Genomic DNA, 20,771 nt, shown 5'->3' with positions numbered 1-20,771 from the left:
TACTGATTTAATGTTCCCACTGTGAACAGCCAAGAGCTTGTCCTGGGGCAGGTGGGGTGACTGCAAGTCAGTTTGTAGGAGACAGAAAAATTGTGTGGACACTGGTGTGGTTCAGGGCCTTTTGGGATTTGCTCCCACAAGGTGTTGATGGTCCTCTGTCCTTGCATGCCCACCTCAGGCAGCTGCACCCAGTTTTCTGACTATTCGAAAACTAATCTTCACCAGGATTAGTTCTTGCCCCAGAGGAATCACAAAGACACCTAAAAGGGGAACCAGGGGCTTTTAAGAGGTCAGATCTCCTGAGTAAGACAATGTGTGTGTGGACTCCTCCTTGATTCTTGCCCTGTAATGTCCAATCCCATTGACTGAACACTTTTTGACGGTCTAAGGGAGTGTGATGGGTCTCTGATAGGGTCTCTGATATCTCTGTATTTTCTACTGCCTAGCTTAGTTTCCGAAATCTGCTGGTTTATATTATCTGATCCCAGGTTAGTCTCTGACATTCACTAAGTTAGGCCTTTTCTAGTTCTACATCCTGACCAGTGATTCTTAACTCTTACCCAGGTCCTGGCTCTCATGAGGTCACTTACAGAATTGCAGCTGCTTTTTCACTGCTGCTTTGCCCCAAGGGAGGCACTGTCACTGAAGGCTGCCAGAATCCGCTCAGAGGCCAGCGTGGCCACCTAACTCACTTACCAGGAATGCAAATCTGCCTTTTCCTGAAAAACAAGCCCAGTGAAGGCTCAGATGTAGCTCTTTTACTTGGCTTTCCTATATGGCTACAATCAAACTTATCTTCATTTCTAAAAAGTTACCGAGGATAGGGTTGTTGTTGTTTTTAGTGCCATCAAGGTGATTCCGACTCTTAGTGACCCTGTATACAGCAGAGTGGAATCCTGCCTGGTCTTTTTCTGCCTTCCTCTCACCTTCTGGTGCTATATCAGACAATGCTCTGCTGCTATTCATAGGGTTTTCATGGCCAATTTTTTTGGAGGTGGGTCGCCAGGTCCTTCTTCCCAGTCTGCCTTAGTCTGGAGGCTCTGCTGAAACCTGTCCACCATGGGTGACCTTGCTGGTATTTGAAATACCAGTAGCATAGCTTTCAGCATCACAGCTACATGCAGCCACCAAAGTATGACAACGGATAGATGGGGGTGTGGTTCCCTGACAGGAAATGAACCTGGGCTGTGAGGGTGAGAGTGCAGGATCTGAACCACTAGACCACCGGGGATAGGCTAGCAGAGGTTATTAAAGGTAAGCAAGAAATATTGAAGCTAGATTTCTAGGAGGAAAAAAAAATGGAGTGACAGAAAAAAGGTCTGGTATTGGGAGGTCTAGTTGACTGGAGGTTCTGCTACTAAAAAGTTATAGGGCTTTTTAAACTTGGTCTCTCTCTCTCTACTAGAGGCTCAGTGTTTTCACTGAAAGTAATGATGTTGAACAAGATTTCTAAGGCTCCTTCCAGTTTAAATTTTTAAAATTTTATTCAGGTATTCTCATATACTGCTAGTTGGAACACGAGCGAGTACACGAGATATACATACTTTGGAGTTAGACTTGGGTTTCAAATCCGACTTTATCATTTACTAACTCTTTAATGGTTTAAGTTCAAAGACAAAAACTGTCTGTGTATCTGTTTCCTTATCTTTTACATAAGGATCATAGTTGCTTTCCAGGGTCTCTGCAAAGACTAATGAATTTATAATATCTAAAGTATAGCATAGAGTAGGCCCAACAAAAAGTTGGTATTATAGCTTTCTTTAAGGAACATGGCAATATGTATCAAGAGTTATAAAAATGTGCATTTTTTCACCTAGCAAATATACTTCTAGAAATAGTCTGAAAAATAATTCAAAGCAGAAATGTATCATAAGGATGTTTACAAGAGTATTGTTATTTATACTGGTAGAAAAGTGGAAATAACCTACATGTTCAAAAGGAGCGGACTGGTTAAATAAAATATGGTCAATTATTATGATGGATACCACACAGATATGAGGCATCATTTTGGAAAAGGATATTGAATCAGATGGGAAAATGCTCATGATACTTTGTTAAGTAAATAACATGGGTTAGTTCCCGTTCTGGTAAAACAGCAGATTAGATAACCTGTTTCTAAGGCCTAACGACAGGTGTAAGGTTTCTGGGTCACTACCAATGGCCAAGTTTAACAACTAGAAACTTTCAAAAGACACCAATTTCAGCTTGCAGTTAATGCTTATTATTTAATTATTATTATTATTATTATTTAAATGTATAAAGCTATTGGGTAAGTCTAAAGGAAAAAAATAAGTTTGCTGGTTTTGTAACTGGAGTTCTCAGTTGATAGAAAGGAAAAAAAATGCATTTCCTCGGTTGAACAACAAACTTATGGCATTAAGAAAATTAAAAGGCAAGTTAGTGTCTCACAGTTCTTAAAATGATTAAGAAGGAGTTTTTTTTTTTGCATAAGCAGTTGAGTTTATATTGATAAAGTAAATAATTCATTAATATTATATTTCATAGGAATATTTGATTTATAGTAATACATTGACTGATTACAGGGAAATTCAGAACTAAATAGAGATTATTCAAACAGTAAACTTTTCTTTGTGATAATATGGATCCAAGTTTAAGTTAAACCTCAAAGACAGCAATGAGCAATAGGAAAGTTCCGGTGGACCAGGTAATCAAACAAAAAGTGTACAGGTGAGCAGAGGTGATATCCTGTGACTGGTGGAAGGTATCTCTTAATATGAAGTCTCTATGGAAGAGAAGATTGAATGAGATCATATATGAAAAAGTTTACCATACAGTTGGTATTTTGGTGGTTGAAAGATATTTCTTAAAATGTAAAAAAAAGAAAAAAAAAACCCTCTGATGGGATGAGACTAGTAAGTTAATAGGAGAAATTAAACAAGCATAACAGCATTTCCTGTGTCAGGAGTGAATAAAGTGCTCGGTGTGCAGCTTCCCCCCTGAGGGAGGTTCTGCTCTCTCCTTCCCCATTTCAAGGGCTTCAGTACAAAGAGTAGGCAAAGAGGCCCATGCAAGGAGCAGGAGAAGCAGGCAGACTCACTGGTGAGAAGTGCAGTGTCAGCTGACTGCTGTAATCTCCTAAGGGAACACTTCCTCTTAGAATGGAAAAGAAATTTCACATTGCTCTATGAGGCCATAGGCGAGACCCTAAAAGATGGGCGGGGGTGCACAGGGCTCTATTCCACACTTCCATTTCCAGCTAACTGACACTCTATTTCTGTAGGTTTGATGAGAAGAAAAAGTTTTGATGCTTAAAAAAAGTTTGGAAGCCACTCATTAAATGAGAGAGAAGGACGAAAAATGGGGAAGTAGGTGATAAAATAGAGAGGATGGAAGAAAAAGAATAAGACCAGCCTTTTCTGAGACTCCTCTTTATTCAGTCTCTACTGTCCTCTAACCAGAGCCTTGAATCTTGACTTAGTCTTTGTTCATGGTGCAACCTCAGCCAGGAATTCATTAGACAAGTTTGCATAACTGACATAGCTGATGTGAAGTAAAGAGAGCTTCGAATCAGACCACACTTCTGCCCTCAGGGAAAGTCAGGGCTGGTAGGGGAGCACCACGTAAATCTGTTGTGACATGGCAAGGCAAGGGCCACACAACAGAGTGGAAAGCCCTCTGCCCAGCTGCTACACTCACCCGATGCTACGCCCAAGTCCTGCCTTTTCCAGGAGGCTTCTCCAGTCTCTCAGCCCCTGTGGTGTTGTCATACACTACAGAGCTTCCAACAGTGCCTGGCAGGGTGTGTGGGCTCAGTGAACACTTGCAATGATTCTTAGGTATATGTTTTTTATTTCCAATTTAGACTATAAGCAATGGGAGGGCAAAGCCCATGGTATTTCTGCCTCTACGTTTAGTGCTTACTGAAGGCATTCAATATATACTTAAATGGAAAAAATGGAGTGGCATTGGAAAAAAAGAAATAGGTGAAAAGAATAAATAGAAGAGCTAAAGAATATATAAAAAGCAGGGAACAAAGCATTACTATAAAATGTGAATGATGACAGTCTGTGTAATGTGATATGAGACGTATCTAACTGTCTTGTTATTTGTGGCCATTTATTTAAGTGAACAAATACGACCAGAGGTAAATCAGTCGTGGTTTAAGAATTCCCTGACACCAGGAAATAATAAGGTAGGGAAAAGAATACCCATTCACCAATTTAGAAAAGGCAGAATTCTTCAGCGTCTTTTCCACTTTCACACTTCTGGGTAGAACGGCCACGTTCTGGAAGTGGAGGATTCCAGCATCAACTCCCCTCATCGGATGGAGGTCATGTGATGGCTGACAGGAAGATGGATCTACTCTTGTGTCCTGTCCACAAAGCCAGAGCCAGAACCCATGGTAGGTCTGTGTGGACAACTGTCCTCACTAATTTACACTTCTGGGAAACCTGGTTTGGGTTTTGAGATGCTTCATTCATGTCTGCAGAAACCTCAGTTCGTTATCAGGCTTTACAACAGACACGCTTCTGAGTTGGCTTTAATCAGCTGATAGATAATCTTAAAGTAGCTAAAGTTACGAGAGTATTTTAGGATGAACACAACTAATCTACCACTATTAAAGTAAAGCTGAGTTTCATCAACAGAAACTCTACTGAAACTTTGATTATTACAAAGCCCAAGATTGAAATATAGCTATTTAAAAATAAAAGCTTCTGCTTACCTGTGTTTCCTAAATGCTAAAGTTTAAACATATTTAGAAGCTTTAAAATTACATTTAGAAGTTTTAAAATTCTATATTCACAAGTTTCAAAAAAGGCACATAAGACATTCCACATTGAGGACCTTTGACTAGTTTTCCCTTAGTACTTAAAAATATCAACTTTAAATTGAAGAGGAAAGGAGAAACATGCTTAATTCTAGGCCCCTGTCCAAGATTTTCACTTTGTTCCATGAATCTGAGATTTCTACTACCACTGACTAAGCATGATGATTCTTATGATTCATCCAGGCTTAACCCAGTGGCCAAAGAGTCTGAACAAAGAGTTCAGAGTTAGCTGAAACCTAGCTCTAACACTTCTCTTCGTATTCTAACTGATGATGAGCAGCTGTGCAAGAATGGCTTCCCTCTAAGAGAACTGTCTAGAAAATCATCTCAAGATTTGGATTTGGGGCTTTAGTACTATATCTTCAAAAAAATGACAACAAAGAAGATTGTAGAGGCTGCCCATTTATCTTATCATGGCCTGGTGCACAGTCTTGCCTCAGAGGGTGAGGAAAGGAGGACTAGGAAAGGAGTTAAAAGTGGGCCAGTGGGTGTGACAGGAAGGAGTGCTCCTTGCACCTGTAGACCAGTGCTGTCCAACAGGGCTCTCTGTGAGCGTGGCCCTGTTGTCTGCACCCTCCAGTATGGACACCCCTAGCCACACATAGCTACTAAGCACTTGAGAACTGTGACTGACTGAGTTTTAAATTTATTTAATTTTAATATAGTTTAAATTTCAATAGTCACAATGGTTAGCGGCTACTGTATTGGACAGTACAGAGCTAGATGCTCTTTTAATCTCAGTTCTTCTCAGAGGTTAGCATAAATTTATTTAAATATTTGAGCATCTACTGGGTGTTAGGCACTGGGGATATAAAGTGAATTTGGCAAGGCCTTCCTCTCAGAGAGCTTACACTCTGCAGGGAGAGAGAGAGAGAAATAAATGGATACTTATATTACAAAGCGTTAGGTGCTCTAACCTAACAGAGTGCTAGGAAGGTTGCTATGGAATCACAGAGTTGGGAGTCCTAATGGGTTATTGGTGCTGGGGAGAAGAGAAGGTGAGGGACATGCTGACTGTTAAAAGATGAACAGGACTTAGGAAGAGGGGTAGACTGCAGACATGGCTACCAAGCACAGAGCCGAGGAATGAGAGAATGTGCAGGAAGGAACAAATGGCTGAGTGTGCCTGAAGTGTAAACTGTGAGGCAGGAGTGGTGTCTCAGGCATCAGATCATGGAGGCTCTTATGCATCTTATTAGGGGACATGAACTTAATCCTCTAAGTGGCAGGGAGCCTTCAAAAGATTTTAAGCAAGAGTGACGAAGACTCTAGGGGTGGCATTGCAAGACGGAATTGGGGAAGCTCGGAAGAAGAAGGATCAAACAGACTGATGAGAGAGAGCACGCATGAGAGTGTGTACTGGTCAGGGAGTAACAAGAGTGTTTATTGCTCTTAATGTTTGAAAAATATTTAGTAGCAAAATTGTTATTATTGGTATTGCCTGGATTACGGGTAGAGACTGATGAGAAGGGAATTAAAGAATAATTCCTCAGATTCTAACTTGGATGAATGTGGAGAGATGGAGCCAGAAACCAAGATAGCAAACAGAAGACGAGCAGCTAGCTGTGTGTGTGTGTGTGCTGCTTGGTTTGGCGGGAGACGAGGGAGAAGGGAGGGAAGAATATAATTTCATTTTACGTATGTTGATTTTGAGGAATGAGCAGTGGAGATATATACAGTACTGATGCTGCAGACAGAGGCTCGAGAGAGATTTGGGAGCATCAGCATCAGCATGAAGGATGTGAGATATTCCCCTGAAGGGCAGCAGGTGAAAGATGGAATCTGGAGAACATTAAGAGAGTTTTTTTGGGGAGGCTTGTCTATTGGTATTAGTATTACAGAAAGAACAAGCTTCAGTATGGGGGTGTGTGTGTATTTTAGAGAGAGAAGAATCTATGGAAATACGTTTTTCTTTTTCCTTCCCCAAAACAAAGGGAAAAATATTTAGGATAATATAAGTTTGAAAATTGTTAATTTATTTTAACCACACTATAATCTAAGACTATATCAATATTTTAAAACCTATTCTCCAAACTATGGCCACTATAGTGGTCTTTACTAAACAACAGTAAGTAAGGCACTGTTCCATTTCCTGCTAAACAAATGAATTTTAAGCCTAACTTTGTTCACTAAAAAATGGGAAGAGATTAAGCAACAACTGAAACAATATGATTAATAAACTGGGTCAAAGGCCATTAGCATCCTGAACTTGGAGTCAAGATTTGCGAAACAGGACCTCACCTCGGAGTCAGAGCTGTCTAGTTCAGCTAGAGTTGGAGCTTTGAGGAGCTTCTTCCGCTGCACAGGCACCTGCTGTGTGGCACTTAAGCCATTTTCTTTTGTTTGTGATGTTAAACCTCCATTCACCATAGATGATTCCACGACGTTCTTTGGAGATTCAGGGGTAGTTACATCTGGCAAAAGAAAGGCGAAATCAGTGGACCAAATGCCCTTTTCTAAGTACCTGCACTTGGAAGACACTCCAGGTGACATGGCATTTCAATGTCACGCAAATAGAACACAGAGGCTTGATACAATAATGCCTATGTATATAAAACATTTTTATTAGACATGAACTGTCAGATTCAATTAAAGAAAGCCTTTAAATGAAGAATTATATATTCACATTTGTAAGATTAGAATTTAGGGCTGAAAGAGATCCTACAGATAACTGACTCCAACTTCTTCATTTTCCAGAGGCCTACAGAGGCTAGTTTTACTTTATAGGCTCTACAGAGCTAGCGATAGATGGAGCAAAGCGATGGCATGCACAAAGCCTATTAGGCGTACGGCTGTAAGATCTGAAAAAGGTTTGATTTAGAAAATCAAAAAGCTAATAATCTATATTCATAAAAACATATTTAACATGAACACAAAGACTCTGAGATACATTCCCTCTGATAAAACTAACTTAGATTATTCAGAGCTCAAATTTGGATGGAAAGTCGATACAACAAATCAAAGGAATGCGGCAGTACAGAGCAGAGCACAGAGTACAGAGTTCAGAGCATGGAGTATATAGAGTACAGACTATAGAATATAGAGTATATAGTATAGAGTGCAGAGTATAAAATATGGAGTACAGAGTGCATAGTATATACGGCATATAGTAGAGTACAGAGTCCATATTACAGAGCACAGAGTACAGAATATATAGTACAGAGTAGAGAGCACAGAGCAGAGTACAGAACAGTGTATAGAGTACAGAGTATACAGTTTAGTAAGAAGCAGATGGTTTGGAGTCAAAACTAGCTCTGCTGCTAGTTGGTTGATACTGAATTAGTTACTTAACCTCTCGTTTCCTCATCTATAAAATGGGGCTAACAATAGACATGTTGTGAAGATTAAATAAGTTAATAATTGTGTGTAAAAGGCTTAACACGGTGCATAATGAAAGCAGCAGACAATAAATGTTAGCAATTACTAACACTGATTTTTATCTCCATTTGTAGTAAGGGCACTAAGGCTCAGATGACTTAGCCAGATGCACACAGCTAGTGTGTGGCAGAGCTCATACCTGAATTCTTGTTAATGCTGATTCTAAAAGCTCCTCTTTTTGTACTGTAGACTGTAATCTTCCAATGCAAGTGGAACTAATTTTCTTCAGTATTCCAAATGAAGTGTTAAAACAGACTAAGTTTAATAACTAACTACTAAATTAGAGCATTTAAAAGAAAAAGGAGTTACTGCACAATTTAAGTTATGGCCCAGCACAATGAAGTGATCTCTGCACATGGACAGTCTGTGAAGCTGCTGTAGTTGGGGGTAAAGGGTACGCTAAGCACAAAAGTGAAAAAGACATGATTAATGTTCCTTTAGGAGGGGAAAGCATTGTTATTGAAGTTATTATAAAATACAAGAATGTTCTGTCATAGTAGTTTTTCTCCCAACATATAACATTTATATGCTTGAAGTGTAAGAGGTGGAGTTCCAGGAAATATTCAGTATATAAGTGTGTTCTAGTATAACCTTCCATGACATTATTTAAAAGAATGATATGTTATTTATTATAAAGGATATATATCTAATTTAATATTTAGAATTTCTGCTTATGTTTAGAGATTAAGAGGGCCAGAGAACACGCCCTTGTGAACTAGAAGAAAGGAACTGAGTAAGCTAGAAAGGAATGAAGAAAGGAAAAGGAAAGGGAAAGAAAGAGAGGAAGAGAGGGAGGAAAGAAGGAAGAAGACAGACCTGTCCATCAATTGTTTATCATTGAAAATTTTTAATAGAAAATTTGACAACACATGCATTTATTTTGTTACTATCTTTCCAGGTATTAAGTAGTTAGAACAAATACATAAGTCGGGGAGGGGGTGTGCTGAAGGGGACAAAAGGGCAAAAAGCAGCAAGTTTTTACACAAATAATAACAGTTAAAATCTTTAAATAAATCTTTCATAAGGAGAGGTAGAGAGCAGTAGGCTGCCACACCCAGGAGAGTCATTTAAAAGTTTCCAGAAAGCAAAGGAGGAAATGATTGGGCTAACTGATCAATTCTTATTCAAGAAAACAGGTAGTAAGTGTTTAAATATGGTCTTAAAGAAGTATATTTAAAAAATCTTATCCAAAGTATATCTTACTGCATACACTTCCTAGAGAATTGTTCACATTGTTGCAGTAGTTAGTCTTTCAAGAGAAAGCACAAAATTAAAAAGCACACATCTTTAACTCCTCTTAGCTATCCATATGCCAGTCAAGGCTCCTACCATTTTCCCACTAGCAGCCCACTCCCACATTGGAGGTGGAGCGAGAACACCACCACAGTCAGCTCCCCGAGGCGGGGCTCACATTTCCGATCTATCAAGTCAGGGTTTCCCTAAGGGTGGAACCACTAGCAGTGCATGGAGGAACACTGAAACAGTTTTAATAGTTAGATATTTATCTTAATGTTTCAGAAAAAATATATAACTACTATATTAGATACATGATTTTATGGATTTTTTGCTTAAGAAATTTTAAAAAGGCATTTATAGTACATCAAAAAAAATGTAAATAGTACTGGTGGCACTTGAGTCTGGTAAAAATCACGAGGATGGGATCTGAACTGAAGTTTAGGAAACACTGTTAAATGATAGTGGCTGCCTTTGAGAAACTGCCCAATAGCTCTCTTATTGCCTGAACACTGTGCTATGAGATTGATAACTCACTCACTGAAACTGCTGAAATAAACACCTTGTTCTAAATTCAAAGCTTTGAGATAAATAGAACTAAAAAAATATGTAACAGTTTTCAGGATGTTCTCCACATAAAAGACTAAATACTGTGTGTGATTTTATCTCATATACATATTTGTAAAGATCCAACTGAGCATTTGTTTGTTTGTTTTGAGGAAGATTACCCCTGAGCTAACATCCACTGCCAATCCTCCTCTTTTGCGGAGGAAGATTGGCCCTAAGTCAACATCTCTGCCCATCTTCCTCTATTTTATACGTGGGATGCCTTGGACAGCATGGCTTGATAAGCCATACATAAATCCATGCCCGGGATCCGAACTGGTGAACCTCAGGCCACCAAAGCAGAGCATGCAAACTTAACTGCTATGCCACCAGGCGTGCCCCCAGTTCAACATATTTTTAAGAGATATTTTCAAGTAGTTTGATTAATTATATTTTTTTGTTCAAATGAACATTATTACTTCATTATTACTTCAATGTCTCAAGTGAGAAAACCAAATACTTGGATACAACTTTGTATTTCTACATAAGACAGTATTTCTTGAGAAAAAACCAGTGATACATAAGTAAGAAAAACATTTCCAACGCTAGATACGGCTTTGGAAGTCACAGACCTCACGTTCAGAATCTAAAACGCATAACCATGATGTTAAATACTTCATGTAATAACTTTATGTGTCGGATACACCTCATTGCTGTCTTATTTAGTTGGAGAAAATATGACTGGGATATAGATTATATACTTAATATTTGCATTGGCAAAATAAATTATAGTTACCTTAATTAATGTTGAATACATTGTTAAGATCTTCCACTAAGAATTAATATTCCTAAGCCATGCGTAAGCAGCAGAACATACTTCATTATGTCTTATTCTACACTTAAGTTGAGAGCCATTATCTACACTACACGTTTAAATATTTATGCCTTACTTTGCTAATTTTCCAACCTAGACAGGAAATGCATTCCAATCTTTGCATTTAGGTCAGAAGAATGAATCAATCTTTCCATTCATAATTTGGGACATTTTAATTGATTAGTCAAAATGCAACAATGAAAAAACATACAAGTAGCATGAGAATGAAGCATGTGAAAATCATAAAGTACACTAAGGTATGAAATAACTTGTAGCAAATGATAAGCAGTGAAAGCAAATGAAAATTCCTTGCTACTCTTACAAGTTAAGTACAGTACCAAGGTTAAGTACCAAGAGCTTTCTTTCCAACACAGAACCCACCATACAGCAACCTATAAGAACACAAAACATACGTAACGTATAATGAGTGTATGGGCATGCATACTGTGCAGGTCAGCCACCTGTGTCTAATTTACGTTAGCCAACAGTCAACGTGTTTAGGTAGCCATCCGCTCCTCTTTAGCAGATATTTAGAAGAGAAAGTGTCTGTAATACATACTGCCAACTTTTGGAAATTAGCAGTAACGCACATATTCCAAAATATTTCTGAGTTTATTTTTCCAGAACAAATTTTTTACAAGGTTATTCTGCAAATGGTTGATAAAATAAAAATCATCAAATGGATAAAGAAAAGAGAAAAAGCTCTTCAGTGGTCAGTGAAAAATAGGAAGTGAAGACTGTAAAATATTTATCTGAGTTTCTTCAAAGCACAAATATCAGTCATGCCTGAGATATACAAAAATAAATAGAAATTTAAAAACCAGTCAGGAACCAGTTTAGCAATTGGAAGATACTCAGTAAATATTCATAGACAGAACATGATACTAGAACTCTCTGGCTCTTTAAATATGAATTTGTATTTAAGGTACGCCAACAATTCTTTGTATCTTAAGAGGCATTCCATGGCATATAAAAGAAAATTCTGAAGAAAATACTAGTGCCAACACCTTATCTCATTTTATGTTCAAAACAGCAGCTTCCAAAATTAAAAATTCTAACTTGCAAAATATTTTATTGGGTTTAAGTTGGCTTTAAAAATTCACTCATATATCATTTAAAAACTCAATTTACAAAGGGGGCTGATTTTACAGATCAAATTTAGTCATTAACAGTTACTTGTTTCACTATTAATACCTATTTAACAGAAGGGGTCTAAACTTTTACTACAAGCCCGGGACACGACATTATATTTTACAACCAAAGCCATTACAAGGCTCTGGTGTGTTTATACTCTTAACCAGCACTCATCCTCATTCATGACTAGGATCCATCTTCAGGGAGCGCAGGGATACATGGGACAGCCGTTGCCCATCAACGGAGGTGCCACAGTCCTCTGAAGCAGCTGACAGATTTGAGTTTAGCTACTTAAATAATTGAATGTTTTAGAGAATAAGAAGCGTCAAAACTTTGTTTCTTGGAAGTTTTTTCTATTCCCTTAAGGCAAAGTTCTGTTTTAGACTTGGATGTCAGTGCTTTAGAAAAGTGTGGGTGAGTGATGGCAGCCATAAGGATGGGCAGCACATTCCACAACCACAGGCAGGGCGTGATGGGTCTCCCACGATCCCTTGGTAGGCAACAGGTTTATTGTAGTTTTAATTTTTTTAACTATACTGTTTTCAAATAAGCAGAATGTTTTATTTTACTGACCATAATTTAGAAGAAGCCTTTCAATTTTCTTTTTTGACATGTTTGAACAAGCAGATGAATGAAATGTATTTCACAGAAACCACAAAACCCACGTCAGGTGTGAAAGTGCTTTTTTTTTTTTTTTTACCTGACAAGTCAAAACTGTAAGACATGCTAAGTGGCCGCATTGCTGAAAAAAGAAAACAAACAACAAAAAGAAAATAATTCAGCTGTTAGGAATATACAGGGAGGATGAAAAAGGGGGAAGGATTAAAGAAAACCTATAGTGGCACATTTCAGATGCAAAGGCAGAAGGCAGTGAATAAAAATCTGAAATACAATAAAACCATGAGTCCTAGTTTCAATCATATTGCTAAGACTTGAAATGGAGTAATAATAAAAGAAAAAAAACATTTTAAAGAACATGTTAAAAATGAAAGCATGACAAAGATACAAATATTTTAAAGAATCATAGTATAGGATTTTTGACTCAAATTTTAGAATAAATATGTTCTTCAATAATTTATATCAGGAGGAAAGTTTGGCTCTCGGAAACAAAGGTGAAGCATTTTATCAAAAACCTCCTTCAGGGGCTAGCAGCATCACGTTGATAAACTGTCCACTGAAGGCAGAGTACCCTAGCACTCGAGGGAGGCCTCGGGAGCCAGAATGCCTGAGCCGCTCTGCCACTTACTAGTAGTGTGATTCTGGGCAAGTTACTTAACCTCTCTGTGCTTCAGTTACTTCATCTACAAAACGGGAATAATGGTACCTATGTCACAGAATTGCTATGAAGATTACATGACTTCATACAAAAAAACGTGCTTAGAAGAGTGCTTAGCACACAGTAAAAGCTCAATAAATACCACTTAAGAATAAAATTATTTCTTTCCTGTTGAAATCATTTTAAAAAAAAATTGTATTACATGTACTAAAATCCATTGAATTGTATGCTTTAAATGGGTGATTTTTTTGGGAAGGTAAATTATATTTCAATAAAGCTGTTAAACAAAAGTTATTACAAAGATTTGATGAATTTGGATATTCATGGCAGTGGCAATTATGCATTTTCACTACAGCCCCAAATTTTTACCAGTACCATCTATTCTATGACCTGGGCCCAGGGAGGGCAGGCACCGTTGTGGTCAGCAGACAGAGCTTCAAGTCTACGGCGGCGATGGAAGGACAGGCATCTCAGGCAGAGTGTCTCCCTAGCTAGTGCTTTCCAGGTAGACTGCCTCTAGAGTTCCAACACCCAAATTTAATAGAATCTAAGTATCTCTCAACAGGTTTTTTGGCAAATGTTTTTATAGGAATAATTTATATTTACAACCTAAAAATCTCAATACAGTATTTTTAAAAAGTGAAGTGAAGGGAAAGCATTGAGTTACATCCTAAACACAACTTAAACAAAACTATCTAGTCCAGATTTCCCTGATTATGTATAGCAAGTAAAATACCACAGATTCTCAAGGCACTCATCACTCTTCTCTAATATCTTCTTATCCTGCACTTTTCTGGCACATGAATATATCTTTTGAAACAAGACTTAACTATTGCCTAAGAAAGGGATGCTCTTATTTCTTGGAGAATGAGGTTGACATCTTTTCCAAGGTCTATATACCACAAAGAGGACAACAATCAAGCATCATAGCAATTAAGATGTTTAGGATAAAGATGCTTTTAAAGGAACAATTTATATTTAAAACCCCAAATCTCAATACAGTATGAGATGTTAGGAAAAAGAAAATGATCGGATGTGAACAAAACCTGATGCACAAGAATAGTAATTTCAGACAATACCAAAAAATGGAAATAGCCTGTGAAACAATAGGGAAATAGGTAAATAAAACACAAATTAGCCATATGTCCTTATGGCTAAATAGCTGTATTTAGGATATGTCCTTATAAATAACATTTTGAGTCATATTTAATGGCATGGGAAGATGTTCATGCCACATACAATGTTAAATGAAAGAGCAAAATACTGTACATACAGTTTTTGTCTCCATTTTGTAATGCACAAGTAGATTCATAGAGGATGCCTCTGGCTGTTGAAATTATGGGTAACATTTCTTCTTTAAACATTTACACATTTTCCCATTTCCACAGTGGGTTTCTACTTGCAATTACATGGAGGGGAAAAATAAAAATACTTAGGGAAACTTTTCTTCAAGCTAATTCTGCCAACCTTATCCTAACCAAACTCCCCAAAGCAAAATTGTATAGCAAGAACCAATATAGATCTGCAGAAATAATGGGCCCAAATCCAACACTTTCCAATTAAGATTCAAGATCAGTTTGAATGCAGAATTCTAGAATTAAGACTCTCATAGAATAATCACTTTCTATAATAGCTCAATTATGGTTATTGTGAAACACCAACTTGTAAAGTTAAAATAAAATAGTAAGATATACTCAACATAAAAATGATATTTACTTATTTTAAAGTAGGGTTCCAGTTGGTTAGCATCTAATTTGTCTAAAATTAAACAGAAGAATATGTATGTGATAAGGGTTTGTGATGAAGCTTCCATGTAATGTGAGGGTGGTGCCTTGACGCTTTCAAGGATTGCTAGTCTCTCTCTCAAACGCATTCAAATAGCCTCACTTAACGCCTTCTGAGTGGTTTCTGTTAATGCTCATGTATATCTTCTGCACCATGAACTGCGCAACACTCCAGAGTCACTCTCTCACGTAAGCATTTATGGGCAGAGGCAATACCTTGTTCATCTCTGTACCCCAGTAGCTGCCACGTGTTTAAGACAAAATAAAAGTTCAAAAAACTATGGGAAAACGAAGGAATTAGATGTCAGATATTATCCAAATCATGTAAGCACAGTATGCCTGTTTTGTTCCTTTCTCTATTCTATTGGTACTTCCACTGAAGTTTATAGTCCCTAAGCCAAATTACTCTTTACTCCTGTAAATCATGAGGCTACTTTTCTCATGGTAATCTGTTTTACTTTATAGTGTCATTGAAATCTTTGATATTATCCCTATTATTCCTTGTCAAGGTAGAGTAATTTTTTAAAAATCTAGTCTTAAACTACCATTCTACAATACCATTTCCTTATTTTTCCATAGTGGTTCTTACTCTCCTCTCTCCAAAAAAATGCACATACACTTTGTGAAATATACACTTTTTTTTTTCCCCAAGGGATTCAAGCACATTCAAGGAATCCCAGGATAAGAACTCTTGGGTCACATGGTTTATATGTTTGGCTTATTATTATATAAATGCTCATATGGATTTATCACTTAGTATGTTTTAAACATCATTTTTAAGAGAAAACATATGCTGCCAAAAAATTAGACAGGGATAAGTTGATATAACTTTTACTCTGTAGCTTTGTAACTATAAGGTACTTTCAAATATTTCAACACCTATGGGAGTACTTTTTACAGCCCAGTCCCTCTCTTAGGAACTAGGAACACAACAATGAACAAGGCAGACATGGATCCTGCCATCTTGAAGGTCACAATTTAACAAAAGGGCTGAGAGTCAAACAAAGAAAATCAATATGCAATATGTAATGACTGAAGAGTTCAGGGCTGGAAGCAGGAGGAGCAGTGAGACCCGATGTGATAAACTAGACAAGAGGAGATGACAGCCTGGGTTAGGATTGTGGCTGTTGGGCTAAAAGAGTAGAAGACTAGAATGACCCAAAAGAAGTAAAATCAACAGGGCTTGGCTGTTAAGAGTCAAATTTGATGCTGAGGTTTCCGTCTTAGGCACACTGAGATGGAGAAATAGGAGAAGACGGGTGCGTGGGGAAAGCAGATGAGTTCACCTGTAGACGTGCTGGGCTTGTCTTACTTGCAGAAAAGGAGGAGGTCCTATCTAGCAGAAAGCTGCAATTTTAGAGAAATCTGTCCTGCAGATTGGGAGCTGGAAGATAGCCAGAAAAAAAACCAAGGAAAAGGGTGTGGTTGCTTAGGGAGAAGTGAGCCCAGGAGAGGAACCTGAAGGACCAAGAAGAGTCTGAAAGAGGCCAAAAAAAAAAAACCAGATCAGAGGAGAAAACTAGGAGAGTGTGGGGGTGCAGACTGGTTCCATTTCTGTTCATGTGCCACTATAAACTATTTTCCTAAAGGAAGTTTCTCTGAATTCTTTGGGCATCTTTAATCTTACAAATTAGAGGAGAGCTGTACAGACAAAAATATTTACAAACATTTTATAATATGGTCTTGCTATAAATCAAAATCAATGAGTGCTTATAGTACACATTAAAAAACATTAAATATAAAGGAAGTTTGGGAATAACTTAAGTGATATCAGATAATAATTGACGCTTTCATTACATAATGTCTTATCTTTAAACCCACAATTAAGACAATAGAAACTTAAAATAAAACTATATATCATCTATATTTCTAAAACATAGTAACATATCTTTGTATACGTATTACAATTTATAAAGTATTTCAACCACGATCCGATTTAATTCTTACATAAAAGCCATAATGAAGGTTTAGAGGAATTTTTATACCCCTTCTGCTGATGAAGAAGTTGATGCTCAGAGAGGTAAAGACTCTCCTGAGACCACGGTCTAGAGACTGGCAGAGCTCTTTCCACCACACCATGATGCTCTCGCAGAGTTCAGTATCATATAGGGAAAGAATTTCCTGTTCTATGAATTTCAAGTATAAACGTCAAGAAAGCGTGAGGGGGTGTGTGTGTGTGTGTGAGAGAGAGAGACAAGAGAGAAAGAAATGAACAAGGAATGAGAACTCCATGAACTCTCTTTACTTTCACCGTTATACCATTATTTTTCACTAGGCTGGTTGTATAAAGACACTTTTTCAAGAGGATGGCTCTAGACCAGGAGTGTGGTAAGCAGTGGTCTCACCTAATCTGCTACGTCTAATCTCTTCTGGTGAGACGGGCCGCAGCTTCCTTTCTGCTTTGATTTCTTCTAATATTCTTTCATGGAGGCTCCGTGGCCGTGGTGGAGTGGGTTTCAGTTTTCTGGCTGAGACCTTGAAAAAAAAATGTAATGGCTAGAGACTTTGAGGAGTTGTCCTTAAATAATTTTTACTGAAGTCCATTCATATAGTACAGTATTATAAAATTATATTTTACTGATTGCAACACTGCTTGATAAAAGACCATTTTCAAGTCATTATCAAGATTCCTAAAGCAATAGGGAGATTATTGGATTTCAGTGATTTGATGATATGTGCCCAAGTACTTTTAAGGAGATGGTTTTGTTAAAGTTATAATTATGTTCCCTATATGCTAGCATGATAGGCAATCAATTGAAATGTGAGCTATACTTTATGACTATTATTGTTTTTGAAACTATCATTCTTGAGTAAGCCATCACAGCCTTCTTAGATTATTATTGTTATTTTCATTCCATAGTTGAGGAAATAAAGGCTCTGGGAGGCTGATTATCTTGCTCAGAGACATGGCTGCTAAATTTTGGAGCTAGTGTGCAAATCCAGGTCCATGTGACTCCATGCTCTTTCTGCTCTACTGTGACCTGCCTTCTTACAATCATTTCCTAGATGGCCTCTTTCCCTTCTTTCAAAAAGATTTATATAAGGGATCATTAATTATGCTTTAGATGTACACAAACTAAGAAAGATTTGAGAGGCTTTGGTGAGCACTGGCTATGGAGCCAAGGGATAAAGAAGTAAGGAACAGAGGAAACACAAACCAACATTCATCCAAATTAGAATGTTCTGATTCTACGGTCACGGGAAAGAACCCTGTTAACAGAGGTAAACAGTTAATACGAAAGTAGATGTACAGCAGGGTGGATTTACTGTAAAATAGCATCAAAATGATAATTTAATCAAGGAGGGTATTAGCACTATAAACTGGAAGGGCAATCCATACCAGGAACTGTCTGGTATTATATTTAGCTGATATTCTAGGAGGTATTGGCACAGGTTGTTTTGAGTTAAAATACCCTAAAAACCTTGTATTGAATAATTTTAAGTAATTTTCTGTGACTTACAGTTTGTGACTTGTAGTGACTTACAATGTAATTTACAGTTGGGCTTCATCATTCTGAGAATGAAAGCTCAGTGTAAAAACTAAGCGCTTTAACAGCTGAGTTCTAGAGATCACACCCTAGAGGAGAATAATTCACTTTTCAATCTCTAATCAAGAAGAATATGTCAAGGGGCTGGCCCCGTGGCCGAGTGGTTAAGTTCGCGCGCTCCACTGCAGGCGGCCCAGTGTTTCGTCGGTTCGAATCCTGGGCGCGGACATGGCACTGCTCGTCAGACCACGCTGAGGCAGCGTCCCACATGCCACAACTGGAGGAACCCACAACGAAGAATGCACAACTATGTACCGGGGGGCTTTGGGGAAAAAAAGGAAAAAATAAAATCTTTAAAAAAAAAAAGAAGAATATGTCAAATTACATACAGGATTTAAGGGAGGTCTTGATCTGATGAAGTCCAGGATGATTTCATGAGCGCTTTTTTTTAACCGAGGAGGAATATCACCATTCACCTGAAAGGAGACAAAAAATAGAAGATTCATGTGACTATAGGTTTATCATGATAAGTTTCTGGGTACAGCTGTTATTTCAACATTTGTCACAAAATTACTGAAGTAATCTGTACTGTAGTACTGTAATCTGGTTCTACCAAGGATGCATTTCAAACCATTAAAATGGAGAGTAAATGGCTGTGTGATTTAAAGCAAAAATAACTACGTAGAATTGAAGGAAATCCAAGTTCACTTTAGGTCTATCGTTCTGAGAACTTATATATGAGATACATTCCTTCCAACAAAAAGTTTCTAAAATTATGAATGTGAATGGAATAAATACTACTATACCTATTAATTATTTTATAATTTAAAAAGCCTTATACCTCTTATTTTTGTCCCTGTACAAAACTTAGGTAACAGGACAGACTGGTGACATGATTCACATTCTGTAGATAAAAGTCAGCCTGAGAGCAAAGAGGGCATCTGCTCCACTCACAGGACTAGAAAGTAGGCGAGTTTTTGTAGAGCCCAAGTCTATCTCTGACTCCTGCTCTAATGTCCTCTCTTTTCAAAGCAATGTGCTACAAAAAAATTTTTTTTAAGAAATTAAGACAATCCCAGAAACCCACAAAAATAACAACCTAAACTCACATTTTGATCACTCAGAAGGCATAGTTATGACCATTTTGTCATACTTATTTCCTAGTCTTATATGGAAAACTTCTATAATAGTTTTTTCCCCCTACTTTGGTGACTTACTTTTTGATTACCTCATCATATTCTAATAATTTTATAGTATGAATTTTACTGGAGAGAAGAAAAAGATAATTTTGTTATTCATCCAGCATCAATGGTTGATTTTTTTATTTTGAGAGGTTAGAAATGTTTCTTTATGCTTCACAACCTGTTATTGGAAATGTCATGTAAAATTTTAGAATTATAAAATTTGGTAACACTTTTCTCAAGTATTTTCTTATCTGAATTATAAGATTTCAAGACCCAGGCAGTTTTCTTGTGTACTCGCCAATCTTAAATACTATTTTAATTGCTCACAGTCATTAATCAGTTGATCATTAATTCTTTATTGTATATTATGAGTTTTGATTTTTTGTCAATGTCACCATTTTGTGTCAACTGAGAAATAAAGTTAAATATATTAAAGAAGAAGAAGAAGAAGAAGAAGAAGAAGCTGAACCGCTGCTTTCAGGCTGAGTCCCCTCCCCACCAAATGCTCTCACTCCAAGTTCAGGGTGTCTGACAAGCTTGCTGGGGCCAATGCAACATCCTCTCCCATCTTCTTCCCCGTGCCCCATCTGCTAGCCCTGAATAAGGACAGTGTGGCCTATGGCAAGATTTAGGAGTAAAAGCTGCTGGAGCCAAGCCAAGCTTGTGATTGCTAGTACCATACCTGGCTTAAGGAGCGCATGCAGCCTAGCAGTAGAGCCAAGGCCTAATGTGGCCTGACTCCCTAGCTGTGTATTTCAAGTTATATAAGGTTTTTTTTTTTTTTTAATCTTTATTGTATGAAACAAATTAATCAGACTTTCCTAATCTACTCTTGAACAGGATCATAAATATCTCTAGCTATTTTTCACATGCTTTTACTTTAATGTTCTTTCCATCACAACAGCAGGATTGAGAGAATGGATAAGACTGAGGTTGTAAGTTCCATTCCCCAAACAAGCACCTTAACTCCAATTTCCTCATTAGTTAGAAACTGTATCCTAGTTCCCAATTACAAAACGTGCATCAGTGCTCACAAGGGAGATGGGAGGACAGTATGGATGTGAGTCTGTGAAAATCCTCACTAG

The 20,771-nt window shown here is 37.6% G+C and overlaps 1 protein-coding gene across 12 annotated transcripts in view; it reads right to left on the bottom strand.

Moving 5' to 3' along the window:
- SPIRE1 (spire type actin nucleation factor 1) overlaps positions 1-20,771 on the bottom strand; it is a 216,885-nt gene that overhangs the window by 33,012 nt on the left and 163,102 nt on the right. For 7 of the 12 annotated variants that reach the window (XM_070629574.1, XM_070629577.1, XM_070629566.1 and 4 more), the window contains 4 exons: positions 18,892-18,978; positions 17,360-17,489; positions 12,655-12,696; positions 7,031-7,203 (listed from right to left, as the gene is read on the bottom strand). In XM_070629574.1, the coding sequence (XP_070485675.1) occupies positions 7,031-7,203; positions 12,655-12,696; positions 17,360-17,489; positions 18,892-18,978 (432 nt within the window). The remainder of the gene's footprint in view (positions 1-7,030; positions 7,204-12,654; positions 12,697-17,359; positions 17,490-18,891; positions 18,979-20,771) is intronic. The other 5 variants (XM_070629567.1, XM_070629570.1, XM_070629573.1 and 2 more) reach the window with 1 other exon arrangement.

This window comes from Equus przewalskii, chromosome 7, assembly GCF_037783145.1.
Source record: "Equus przewalskii isolate Varuska chromosome 7, EquPr2, whole genome shotgun sequence".
Taxonomy (NCBI): Eukaryota; Metazoa; Chordata; class Mammalia; order Perissodactyla; family Equidae; genus Equus; species Equus przewalskii.
Note: the sequence above shows the minus strand (reverse complement) of the source record. Positions and strands in the feature narration are given on the sequence as shown.